Raw genomic sequence first — 14,136 nt, 5'->3', positions numbered from 1 at the left:
GTTTGGCCCCACTACTCAGGAACAATTTAGAGCAACGAGGAGGGGATTATCACAGAGCCACAGACAATTCAACAAAAACCATTTATATAAGAGACTTTTTATTTATACAATATGATTAAAAAAGGGAGCCATAAATACAAAGCAATTGATCACATATCGACAATAGAACAAAATGTAATGACCAACTAGAAGGATGGTAAATAGCAGGCCAGATTCTTCCCTACTAGTTATTTCGCCAAAACATTGGCTTTATGTTTCTTATTGCACTTACACTATTAGGGTTGAGAGGCAGAGTAACAATACTTAACCACTTCAATACCGGGCACTTAAACACCTTCCTGCCCAGACCAATTTTGAGCAAAATTTCCCACAAATAGAGCTTTCTTTTGGTGGTATTTGATCACCTCTACGGTTTTTATTTTTTGCTAAACAAATTAAAAAAATACCGAAAATTTTGAAAAAAAAAATGTTGTTTTTTTTGTTTTAGTTTCAAAACTTTGCAAATAAGTAAGTTTTCTCCTTCACTGATGGGCACTGATGGGGTTACACTGATGGGCAATGATGGGCACCGATGAGGTGGCACCGATGAGGTGGCATTGATGGACACTGATATGTGGCACTGATGGGCGACACTGATGGGCGACACTGATGGGCGACACTGATGGGCATGGGTAGGCGGCACAGATGGGAACTGATAGGCAGCATTGTATTATACTATACTAATGGATGCCAGTGCCAAACAATAATGCATGCCAATCAGTGATGCCCATTGTGGACACTGATTGGCATCCATTATGGGCACTGATTGGCATCATTGTGGCACTGACTGGAAATCCTGGTGATTGGACATGGCTGATCACGTGGTCCGTCGGAGACTCTTTACCGAGATCGTAGTTGCAGGGTGTCAGACTGACACCCCGCAACAACGATCGCCGAGATGCGCGCCCCCGGGGGGGCCCAGTGGCTCATAATCCTGATCACGTCATATGACGTCCGATCAGGATTATGCAACCACTTTGCCACCGTCAATTTGTTATAAGGTGGGCGGCAAGTGGTTAAGCAGCCCCTTCGGGGGTATCGCTACACGTGCAACACAAACACCTGAAATTACTTCCAGAAATTCTCAAACATCAGTACTGTGTGCAACAGGCCTGAAAGCACTCCCCTGGCAGATAGTGCTCTTCCATGCTCCTGTAGTAGACTGTCCTTCTGCATCATTGCATCCAATGCAGGGCCATGTTAGCATGTGGGAACTGCAAGCTGATTGTATTGTAGTGTGGGTTCTGCGCCCCTCATGGCCAGAGGCAAATCACTTTCGGTTTGGTTCGGTTCGGTTCGGTTCTGCAGTGGGCCTGAAGATAGAGACCCAACCGCTTGGTAGGGTGCATCATGCGCCAGACTAAGGATTCATCTACGGAAGTACCATCACCAGCCACCAAACATTTGCTGTCTTCTCAGAAACTAGACCAGACAGGGACAGTCCATCCAAATCAGGGACAAAATGGGAAGGTATGGCTTATATGACTCATCGTTTCCATATTTCCAGTAGGCAGTGAAGATTTGTTCTGGGGATGTTGGGAGAATGCCAGATATATATTTATAGAAAGACCTAAACACTAAGGCTTCACGCACATGGACCCTTTCAGATATCCAATGTAATATATTTTCCCACCTGGGAGAACACAGGTATGTCTAACCTATTGCATTAGGGTGTGCATCTCAGGGTACAAACACAAATGCGTGCATATCAGCAGAACAGTGGATGGTGTCTTTGAATGTCAGTTTTCAAATGCCTCATGGGATATGCAGTGTAGCAACAGCTGGAGGGCCATAGTTTGGAGATCCCTGGTCTAAAACAGACCCCTGATGTCTCACTTTTGAGACAGAAAGAAACTGAGGACAGAGATTCCCCAGCCCCTTTCTCTGCAGCAAACATAGTTTACTATGCTTCAGTTAAAGTGCAATTAAACCCCCCTATCATTTTCAGCCAAGGAAGCTGCCATCTTTGCCTCCGTTTAATATAATACTACCATGAGGCGATTCAGTTAGCATTGTGCGCTATATACAAGTATTTCATTCATTCATGATGCTGCACATGTGATCAGTCATGACACCAGCCATTGGATGGTTTAACAGTTTGATTGAGAGCACAACCAATGGGAGTGTTACATTTCCGGCATGCCCCGGAAATTAAACTGTTTTATGGATGGGTTTACTTCTGCTTTAAGAAGACTGGAGTGATCAGTACAGATTGCTCACCGTGTTCATTCAGAAAAGCAGGCCGGTTAGTGAAATATTTACCAGCTCCTTCCCCACTCAGGAGAGGAGAGGAGAAATGGGAAGCAGGGGCAACGGCACACCCTGAGCACACATCTATGTGGGAGACACAGCTGCAGCTGTATTGCCATCCATATTAAAATGGCTGTTCATGGGTTTTATACGGCAGTTGTATAAATCCCAGAAAACTCAAGAGCTACGCTTTGGAATGTACACCTGTGCACATGAGCAGGTTTATGGAAATTAATTGTAATTTTTTAGATGGTGCATAAAGTTGGTTTGCAACTCTCCTGTCTGTGTTAAGCTGGATACACACTATAAAACTTCTTGTTCGGTTTCCTTTAGATTTACCTTCAACTATGTAATGCAAGGACCTGCCAGATAGCATACAAATAGAAAGTGTTTAGGTTTGACCTCATATTATATAGTTTTGGTAAATCTGAAAAAATAAATATATATATATATATATATATATATATATATATATATATATATATATATATATATATATATATAGTGTGTATCCAACTTTTGGCATAAGTATCCTAGTGGGGAAGAATTAAAGTAGTATATTGGCGCCAGCGGCTGTCTGAATACCCGAACAGCAGCACCCATTGGCTGCAGTTCTTGTTTAGTTGACACCCTTCCACTTCACATTGAACCAGACAGCAAACTGTCAACAAGGCCACCCAAAATTTTGTCCATTTTTATTTTTTGGAAGCTGCTGAAATTCACTCAGCGTATAGTCAGCTTTATGACGTGTCAGGTTATGGTTGAATGCTTGCCTTTCAGCTCTGTGTATGAGGACACTAGAACACAAAGGTTCACACCCTTTACTACAGTGAGCTGAAGTGTGTAAAAGGTTGCGACACAGTGTAAAAAGGGAAAAATATAACATGAAGAGGCACTGACCGCATTTAACCCAGTTCCCACATAATCATTGTACTGGTTAAACATTTACACCAAATGGAACAGCATGATTCCAGTTTTCTAGACTAGAACTAAAAGGTTTATAATAAATATATATATATATATATATATCCGCCATTTTATTCTTTAGGGTGTTTGCATGAAAAAAAAAAAAAAAAAAAAAATTATATTATATAATATAATTTTTTTTTTTTTTTTTCATGCAAACACCCTAAAGAATAAAATGGCGATCGGCAATACTTTATCACACCATAAGTAAAACATCCCTTGTAATAGAGAGGAAAAAAAAAAAAACACATGGCAGGACCTCTTAACTGTGAGAGACCCCAGATCACATATTTACACAAAAATGCAAAAAAAAAAAAAAAAAAAGTTACTTTAAGAGCTATGGGATGACGTGACTTTTGATGTACAATGATCTACAATCGTATGGAGCTGGGTGGGGGCCCATCTTCCCTTCACTCAACTTCATACCACACAGGGAGAAGGATCTGGTCACCTCTGTCGGTGCTGCCGGCTCTGGTAAGCGGCAGAGGGCATCGGAAGGCCCCTCTCCTGCCACCGATAAAAGTGATCTTGCGGCGAATCCACCACGTAGATCATTTTTATCTGAAAGCAAAGCCGACCACCCGCTCTTGAAGAGGATACCGAAATTATGGTAGCTAACTCTTACATCGTGGTAGAATTTTTAATTCCTCATTCAGCAGGAGGAGTGTAGTCTTGGCATACACTGTATGAGAGCCACATAGGCAGAAGAACAAAGATACTTTCAGAGATGTGCTGTGACAAAACAAGCTCTCTGCTAATCTATTTATAGCACCCACCCCAACACACATTTCAGACTGGTTTCATCTTCCACCTGGGTGAACTTGTCAGAAGTTATCATGCTGATAACAGAGGAACGAAACAGCAGAAAGGGGACTTATGGCTTTGGAGATGGATAAGAAAAAAACACGACAGATACATGTGCCTAGGTCAAGATTTTATGAAAATCGGGTTTACATCCAATTTAAGCTGCCCATGGTTAGAATGTCTTTTGAAAAATGTTAGTTTTCAAAACATGCATTTGGCTTTCTAATGGTTAATAGGGACAGACTAACGATCGTTTCAGCTGTAGTGATGAGAAAAATTGTGAAGGTGAAAGATAGAAAATATGTCTTGTTTCTTATCGAAATGGATGAAATTCTGACTATTAAGGTGGTCCTTAGTTGGGAAAAAAAAAATCATTGTTATTGCAATGAACATACAGTAGGAAAAGTTTCTTCCAACAATAGAATTGATGTGATCACGAACATTCATTCTTTTAAACAAATCATGCATGGTATAGGAATGTATAAGAGAATGCAAATGTTTCTGTGGACGAAAAACTCGATTTATATATTCTCTCTCTTGTAACGTTTTGCAATATTTAATGGATTTCCTGGACAATTAACCAAACCTGTTTAATACTGTATGTCTGAGAATCCATTTAAATAGCAAGGGTCTTTGAATGAAATGGCAGCATTGAAGGCTCCGACGAAAGATTTCAGACTTTCGGTAAAGTTCAAAAGGAAAATCTAACCATGTATTGTCAGCTTAAAGTGGGGTACACACTAGAAGAAAATCTGGCAAAACAATGTCTGATTTCAATTGCCACCTAGTGGTTAACCCCCACTTCACTGCCAGTCACATTTACACAGTAATCAATGCATTTTTAATTGCACTGATCGCTGTATAAATGTGAATAGTCTCAAAAATCACATAAAAAGTGTCTGATCTGTCCATCATAATGTCGCAGTCACAAAAAAAAAAAAAAAAAAAGGTAATAAAAAAAATGCCATAAAACCTTCTCCTTGTTTTGTAGACACTATAACTTTTGCGCAAACCAAATCAATATACGCTTATTGCAATTTTTTTTACAAAAAATTATCTAGAAGAATATGTAACGACCTAAGCCGAGGAAAAAAAAAAAAAAAAGTTTTTTTTATCTATTTTTTGCGGTTATTATAGCAAAAAGTAAAAAAATTGTGTGTTTTTTCAAAATTGTCGCTATTTATTTATACAGCGCAAAAAACAAAAAAACAAACAAAAGAAAGCTCTATTTGTGGGGGGGAACCAACATCAATTTTGTTTGGGAACCACGACGCACAATTGTCAGTTGAAGCGACGCAGTGCCGAATCACAAAGTGCTCTGGTCTTTTGGCAGCCAAATGATTCAGGGCTTAAGTGGTTAAATAAATTCCGAGTTCCTTGCTGCTTTACCGCTATGGTCTTTAGGACCCAGGAACTCTGACAGCATAACCTATAAAGCCCATAACCAAAATGCCCCGCCCCCCATCAGGCCTGAAAAAGGAGCGCATGCTCTGCAAATGCATCACCTGTTACTGACTACCCAGCTGACCGCAAGTGACTCGTGTATACACCGCCATCTTGTGCTTCTGAGGACCAGGAAACGCTGGCATGCACCGGCGCAACCCGCTCCATGTCTTTGCCTTGGATGGACCCTCTTCTGGATTCCCTGGACTCCCCCCACCGGACAGCTTATTTTGCTGATATGCCTACCCGTCACATACTTTTACGTGTTCAGTAAATCCTGTGCTCAAATAAATTGTTTCATACTGCACGTAGAGTGGCCCTTTTTTGTGCTCTCTCTCCTATTCCAGTTCTGCTTCTAAATCTCCACCGAGTGAGCTGCCTTGAAGTGCTTTTTTTTGTACAGACTTTATGGGCTTCATTTAACCACTTACAGACCGGACCATTTTGCTGACTTAAGACCAGACCACTTTTTGCCAGTCGGCATTGCGTCGCTTTAACTGACAATTGCGCGGTGGTGCGACATGGCTCCCACACAAAATTGACGTCTTTTTTTTCCCCACAAATAAAGCTTTCTTTTGGTGGTATTTGATCACCCCTGCGGTTTTTATGTTTTGCGCTATAAACAAAAATAGAGTGACAAAAAAAAAAAAAAAAAAAAACGCATTATTTTTTACCTTTTGTTATAATAAATATCCCCCAAAAATATATAAAAAAAACATTTTTTCCCTCAGTTTAGGCCGATACGTATTCTTCTACATATTTTTGGTAAAAAAAAAAAAAAAAAATCCCAATAAGCGATTATTGATTGGTTTGGGCAAAAGTTATAGCGTTTACAAAAGTAGGGGATAGTTTTATGGCATTTTTATAAATTATTTTTTTTTTTTTTACTAGTAATGGCGGCAATCAGCGATTTTTATTGTGACTGCGACATTATGGCAGGCACAGCGGACATTTTTGGGACCATTGTCATTTATACAGCAATCACTGCTATACAAATGCAATGATTCCTGTGTAAATGACACTGGCAGTGAAGGGGTTAACCAGTGGGTGGCAGTGTAAGGGTTAAGTGTTCCTAGGGGCGTGTTACTAACTGTTGGGGGCTGGGCTTTCTTTTAGTGAACACTGATCTCTGCTCCAATCACATGGAGCAGAGATCAGCGTCACTTGTTGCTAGGCAGAACGGGGAGATGCTGTTTACAACGACATCTCCCAGTTCAGCCGCCCCGTGAGACAATCGCAGGTATGCCGGCGGCGCGCTCGCGATGGCAGGGCGGCATTTCAAATTGGACGTACCAGTATGCCAATATGCCTGCCCGTGCCATTCTGCCGACGTACATCAGCGTACGTCGGTCGGGAAGTGGTTAATCACAATTTACAAAAACATTTTTCCTTTTTTATATTAAGGTGTGTAATTAGACAGGTGGATCTCCACTAAGGTTGATATAAAGTCCTTTATTAAAAATTAAGAATGTGCCCTGTCGTAGCTCCAACGGTTCTTCTCCCTCCGTTGATATCTTCTACCTCTGGTTCTTCTCCCTCCCCAGAAAAGTTAAAGGGGACATCTTCCAATAGGGACAATGGTCCTGGTGACCAGGGGGTCTCCAAAGAATTTCTTTAATTTGCAGAGATTTCCTCACTTCCTGTTTGAATACAGGACAGGAAGTGAAAGGAAATCTCTGCAATGGGACACGGAGGAAAATAAAAAATTTGCCTTTAGTTCTACACTAAGCATGTTAACCACTTGCCGACCGCCGCACGACGATATAGGTCGACAGAATGGCACGGGCAGGCATATGGGCGTACCTGTACGTCCCTGCCTTCCCGTGGGTGGGGGGCCCGATCGGGCCCCCCCCCGGTGCCAGCGGCGGTCGGTATCCGTTCAGGAGCGATCCGGGATGAGGGGGCGGCCATTCGTTCATGGCCACCCCCTCGCGATCGCTCCTGACGAATGGAAGTGAGGCGTGACATCACTTCCTCTCCTGTAATGTAAACACAGGCAGAGGAAGTGATGTAATCTCTCCTCCGTGTCGGTATTTTTCGTTCCGGCACCGAGGAGAGAGGATCGGTGAGTTGCACCAACACGACACTACACAGTAGAACATGCCAGGCACACTCTCACCCCCCCTTCACCCCCCCCAATCACCCCTGCCCCCCCAGTCACAGTGACACCAATTGCATTTTTTATTTTTTTTTTGCATTGGTGTCATTTGTGACTGTAATAACTGTTAGGGCAGTTAGGGTTAGCCCCCTTTAGTTCTAAGGTACCCCCCCAATAAAGGTTTAACCCCGTGATCACCCCCCGTCGCCGGTGTCACTAAGGCTGGGTTCACATTGCAGCGGTTTATGAGAACGGATGTGATTCGCACTGCACTGCAAATCACATCCGATCTCTGTGCGATTCGAGTTCAGCCATACAGATAGTATGGCTGAATTTGCGTCGCACCCGCCGCAAATTCGCACGGGACCCTTTTTTTGGTCCGCAGCAGAATCGGATCGCATGGGTGTTCACACCATGCGATCCGAGTTTGCAGATCGCACTGCGATATGCGAACTGATCTGGGGGTGTCATTAACATTTCACTGACACTCCCAGCAGTTCGCATAGGGCAGTGTGAACTGCCACCGGGAGGCATGCGATGCGGGAACCCGCCGCGGATTCGTGGCGTTCCTGCATCGCTCCAGTGTGAACCCAGCCTAATAAGCGATCATTTTTCTGATCGCTGTATTAGTGTCACAGGTGACGCTAGTTAGGCAGGTAGGTATTTAGGTTCGCCGCAGCTTTTTATAGCGCCAGGGACCCCCATATACTACCGCATAAAGCCCCCTGATTGCCCCCTAGTTAACCCTTTCACCAGTGATCACCATATAACTGTTACAGGTGACGCTGGTTGGTTAGTTATTTTTTTTATAGTTTCAGGGCACCCGCCATTTATTACCTAATAAAGGTTTAACCCCCTGATCACCCGGCGGGTGATATAAGTTTGAGGGTCAGATAAGGTCTGCGTCGCCCCAGGCAGCGTCAGGTTAGTGCCAGTACCGCTAACACCCACGCACAAAGCATACACCTCCCTTAGTAATATAGTATCTGATCAGATCTATATTAGCGTCGCCAGCAGTTTAGGTTTCCCAAAACGCATGGTTAGCGGGATCAGCCCAGATACCTGCTAGCACCTGCGTTTAGCCCCTCCGCCAAGCCCAGACCAGCCCACCCAAGTGCAGTATCGATTGATCACTGTCACTTACAAAACACAACACGCATAACTGCAGCGTTCGCAGAGTCAGGCCTGATCCCTGCGATCGCTAACAGTTTTTCTTGTAGCGTTTTGATACAGTCGCTGACAGCCTAGGTGCTTTTTTACCTGTGAGTCTCACTAGTGTACCCCTAAATTTAGGGGTGTCTACTTTCCAAAATGGGGTCATTGGGGGGGGGGGGGGGGTTTGTGCCATCTTGGCATTTTATGGCCTTCAAAACTGTAATAGGTAGTGAGGATTGAAGTCAAAAATTTACGCCCTTAGAAAGCCTGAAGGCGGTGCTTGGTTTTCGGGGCCCCGTACGCGGCTAGGCTCCCAAAAAGTCCCACATATGTGGTATCCCCGTACTCAGGAGAAGCAGCAGAATTTATTTTGGGGTGTCATTTCACATATGCCCATAGCATGTGTGAGCAATATATAATTTAGTGACAACTTTGTGAAAAAATAAAAATAAAAGTTTGTAATTTTCCCGCAACTTGTGGCAAAATATAAAATATTCCATGGACTCAACATGCCTCTCAGCAAATAGCTTGGGGTGTCTACTTTCTAAAATGGGGTCATTTGTGGGGGTTTTGTGCCATCTTGGCATTTTATGGCCTTCAAAACTGTAATAGGTAGTGAGAAGTGAAATCAAAAATTTACGCCCTTAGAAAGCCTGAAGGCGGTGCTTGGTTTTCGGGGCCCCGTACGCGGCTAGGCTCCCAAAAAGTCCCACATATGTGGTATCCCCTTACTCAGGAGAGGCAGCAGAATTTATTTTGGGGTGTCATTTCACATATGCCCATAGCATGTGTGAGCAATATATCATTTAGTGACAACTTTGTGTAAAAAAAAAAAAAAAAAAAAAATTGTCATTATTCAATCGCTTGAGGCAAAAAAATAAAATATTCAATGGGCTCAACATGCCTCTTATCAATTTCCTTAGGGGGTCTACTTTCCAAAATGGGGTCATTTGGGGGGGGTTTTGTACTGCCCTGCCATTTTAGCACCTCAAGAAATGAGATAGGCAGTCGTAAACTAAAAGCTGCGTAAATTCCAGAAAACGTACCTTAGTTTGTAGATGTGACAACTTTTGCGCAAACCAATAAATATACAGTTATTGACTTTTTTTTTTTACCAAAGACATGTGGCTGAATACATTTTGGCCTAAATGTATGACTAAAATTGAGTTTATTGGATTTTTCTAATAACAAAAAGTAGAAAATATCATATTTTTTTCAAAATGTGCGGTCTTTTTACGTTTATATCGCAAAAAATAAAAATCGCAGAGGCAATCAAATACCATCAAAAGAAAGCTCTATTTGTGGGAAGAAAAGGACGCAAATTTTGTTTGGGTACAACATTGCATGACCGCGCAATTACCAGTTAAAGCAGCGCAGTGCCAAATTGTAAAAAGACCTCTGGTCATTGACCAGCAAAATGGTCCGGTCTGAAAGTGGTTAACTGGCTTCCACCTAAATTGGATTGCTGAGTGTAGAAGTGAGTCTAAAGCCACGTACCCACGAACAGATTGTTCACCAACAAAACTGTGGAATTTTGTTCGAAGGGCGTTGGCCCAAAGTTGTCTTGCCTTGCATACACACAATTGTTGGCCAACAATTACGAACATAGTGACATACTATGTGGTTTTCCAGCTTTTTAGCGCCACCCTTTGGGCTCCTTCTGCTAATTTCGTGTTAGTAGAAGTTTGGCGAGTGTTGATTCTCGCTTTTCTTTTCGCTCTTTTCAGTTCATTCCTGAACGGCTGTTCGTCAACCAGACATGTTGCGGAATCGGAGGAGATAACATGTTATTTATTATTGTCCTTGGAGTTATTGCCTTGACATTTTTTTTTTTTTTTTGGTTGAATAATGATTTGATTTGGTATATTTTTGGATGCATAGAATACACTTTTTGGTTACGTCCTATTGGCAGATAGCGTGTCTAATTTTTTATTTACATTTTTTATTTTTTTTTATTATTGCACAATAAAAAAAAAAAAAAAAAAAATAGTGGAGAATAATACTCGGCTATGCGTTTTACTTCAAATGACAGTTTGGGAGTAGGCAGTTACATTTTAAAAAAATATAATATAAAATTGACAAGGGACACCAACCTTGTATCTTTGATCTTAAAAACTAGGGGATAATGGCGTTGTGGTAACTTACCCAAAAAAGTATAATATTTTTGATATCACTAAAGAAAAAAGCCTTTGAAAATTTGTTTGCAATAACTTCATTATTATCCCATTAAAGAAAAGAATGTGCACTACATTTGGAGATTTCAGATTTTGCCATGCCACGAACGTTAATTCTCCATTATGAACGCTAGTTTACAAGACCAACTGCTTCTGGCTCGTCCTTGCTTCCGAGCATGCGTGTTTGTACTTTGGACTTTTCTCCGACGGACTTGTGTACACACGCTCGGAAAATCTGACAACACACATTTGTCCGCGGAAAATTTGAAAACCTGCTAGCCAACAAACAAATCTGACAACAATTGTCTGATGGAGCATACACACAGTCGGATTTACCGCCAACAGCCTGTCATCGAACATTTCCGTAGGAAAGTCCAATCGTGTGTACGCAGCTTGAGAGTTCTAAGCAAAGTGTGAACTTCCAGAGCCTGTGAAATATACCTACTAAGGCTAGGTTCACACTATTGCGATGCGGGAACGCCGCGAATCCGCGGCGTTTTCCCGCATCGCTCACCTCCCGCCGGCAGTTCACACTGCCCTATGCGGACGGCTGGGGGTGTCAATGTTATGTTAATGACACCCCCAGATCCGTCGGCATATCGCAGTGCGATCTGCCGACTCGCACAGGAATCGGATCGCATGGTGTGAACCCCCATGCGATCCGATTCCGTTGCGGACCCAAAAAAGGGTCCTGTGCGAGTTTGCTGCGGGACAGCTGCGAGTTCAGCCATACTATCTGTATGGCTGAACTCGCAGTGCTACGGAGATCGGATGTGATTTGCTGTGCGAATCACATCCGGATCTCCCCCCGCAGCAGTGTGAACCCAGCCTAAAGAACACGTTTTAGGAGATTTGTGCATATGAAAACATCAGCAAAAAAAAAAGGGTCCAATAATAACATCAACAACATATTCCTATGAGAGTCTAGCATAAATAAATCAGATTTGGTATCAATATTTTAGTTCACATTGTTGCATTTCCTAATCATCTAATTGTCCATAAACTTGAATCATAATCTAAAAAAAAAACACAGGTAGTATTTTAGCCTCTTCATTTTCCCTCACGCGCCCCCCAACCCCCTCCCTCCGTTATAAAAATTAGAGAACAATAGCACATGACCGCAGGTTTGCACTCAAATAGAAACTACGTGTACGAGTGCATGCTTGTACAAGGCCTTCGTGACTTAAGTGTGGTTTGTTTTTCATAAATTATGACATGAAATTTTAGAGTTTAACTGTTTTCTTTTTTCCCCAGTACATCTGAGAAATCAAATGTACACACAAGACTGTATGCAGATGACATTATATGTATGATACACAGGGGGTTATTTACTAAAGGAAAATCTACTTTGTACTGAAAGTGCAATCGCTGTAGATCCAAGAGGGACATGTGAGGGAAAAAAAAAAAAAAATAAAATAAAAAAACCACACAGCATTTTAGCTTACACATGATTGGATGATAAAATCAGCAGAGCTTCCACTCATTTATACCCCTCAGATTTCCAGTTACTGCTAGGGATGAGCTCAGGCGTGTTCGCATGGACCAGGTGCAGAGCCCGCCAGGAAGTCAGCGCTGCGCTAGTTACAAGCAGTGAGACATTGCCCTGATGTGCGGCTGCAGAGATCGGGCAATGTCTCGCTGCCTGTGATTAGCGCAGCGCTGCGCCGACTTCCTGGCGGGCTCTACACGTGGTCCAATGCGAACACGCCTGAGCTCATCCCTAGTAACTGCACTACCAAGTGGATTTGCTTTTCATAAATAACCCCCATAGCGTTGTTTACATTATTGTAGTGACTTGTTAGTAGTTTAGTAACCGTACAGGGGCGCATAGCCCTTAGAAGACAGTCTCCTTATCTGGCTAAAATTTGTGGGGTACCAGCAGACATGGTGACTAGCCAGTCGCTATTGATTGCCCCTGATAAATCAATGTCAGAGGTGTCAGCGGAGCTTGATCGCCATCTCTATCCGACAGGCTAAACACAAATAGTTGCACAATGTCAGGTTTAGGAAGCATTCAGGTGATTAATGGCGGTTAGCTTCTGAATGCATATCCAACCAAGCTCTATAAAATTGATTATGCCCCCCCCCCCAATTTTAACATAGAAACACAGAAGATGCCAAAAAACACCAAGCGATCCATCAAGCCTGTTCAACCCCCCCTCTTTTCCCAACTATAGATCTAGGTTTATCCCAAGCATGCTTAAATTCACTTACCACTGACTCTGTTCATTCATTTCATTACTTTAAGGCCTCATTCACACGGGTCTGAGATCCATAGTCCATGAGTGGGTTTATGCAGCATTGGCCGCCAGGTACAGTGTACAAGCAGCCCATGTATTAAGATGCCGCTTGCCCCAATTTAAAAGGTGTGCAGCCCTAAAAACGCAGACCATGTGCATTCGGGGCCACACACCTGTATGCCTGTCAAATTAGGACAAGCGACTGTGTCTGAGCAGCCGCTGTGTTCCCAAAGACTTGAACACGCTGCCAGCACAGAGCGCCTGGCGACTCAAGTCGCATAAACACATGGCCCAGTCACACATTACAGGTCTCAGTGCCTGTGTGAATGAGGCTCAAATATCCAAAGACAACAAGATGCAGATAAGCGAATGAATCCAACGAAGAGTTTTAGGCTGGAAAGGCCATTTTTTTCAGGCAGATTTAAAAATATATGTGAAGTATGCCTGTTTGTCTAAATCTACTTTGTACGACTGCATACAAACAGAACGAAGCATCTATTGATAGTAATACTTACTTTAGGGCCCGTGGGTAGAGGGTCTGTTCCCTGGGTTGGTACTTGCTCTGCCATACTTCTAGTAGATTCGAAAAAATGAAACGATTGTAGGACAATAAAAAGACCTTTCCTTGCGCTCTGCTAATGGTGAGCTACAGACTGATTTTTAAACTCTGGCAGCTGCCTGTGTTTACATGTGGGAAGTGAAGGAGGCTGTCTACGCCCCATTCTCAATGACGCTTATAAACTGAGCTGAGGGCCTGACAAGGGAAATACTAGCAATCTATAGTTAATACTATATAGGGGGACTTAGACCCCTTTCACAATGAGGTGCTTTTACACACAAAAAAAGTGCCTGAAAAGCTCTCCAAAACCTATTTTCATTAAAAATCTATGAATTATTTCACACTGGAGCAGTGTGCTGGCAGGGTGGTGAAAAACCTCCCCCTCTCCATTGAAATGAATGGAAAGCT

The 14,136-nt window shown here is 42.6% G+C and overlaps 1 protein-coding gene across 1 annotated transcript in view; it reads right to left on the bottom strand.

Moving 5' to 3' along the window:
* OCIAD2 (OCIA domain containing 2) overlaps positions 1–13,868 on the bottom strand; it is a 39,088-nt gene extending 25,220 nt beyond the window's left edge. Inside the window, exon 1 of the mRNA XM_077477509.1 lies at positions 13,685–13,868. Coding sequence (XP_077333635.1) covers positions 13,685–13,738 — 54 coding nt within the window. The 5' untranslated portion in view covers positions 13,739–13,868. The remainder of the gene's footprint in view (positions 1–13,684) is intronic.
* Positions 13,869–14,136: the final 268 nt, after the last annotated feature.

The sequence above is a fragment of the Lithobates pipiens genome, unplaced genomic scaffold, assembly GCF_037356315.1.
Source record: "Lithobates pipiens isolate NorthernLeopardFrog02 unplaced genomic scaffold, aLitPip1_a1.2 Scaffold_13, whole genome shotgun sequence".
In the NCBI taxonomy this organism is placed as follows: Eukaryota; Metazoa; Chordata; class Amphibia; order Anura; family Ranidae; genus Lithobates; species Lithobates pipiens.
The sequence above is the reverse complement of the archived record's forward strand: the minus strand, read 5'-3'. Positions and strand labels throughout refer to the sequence as shown.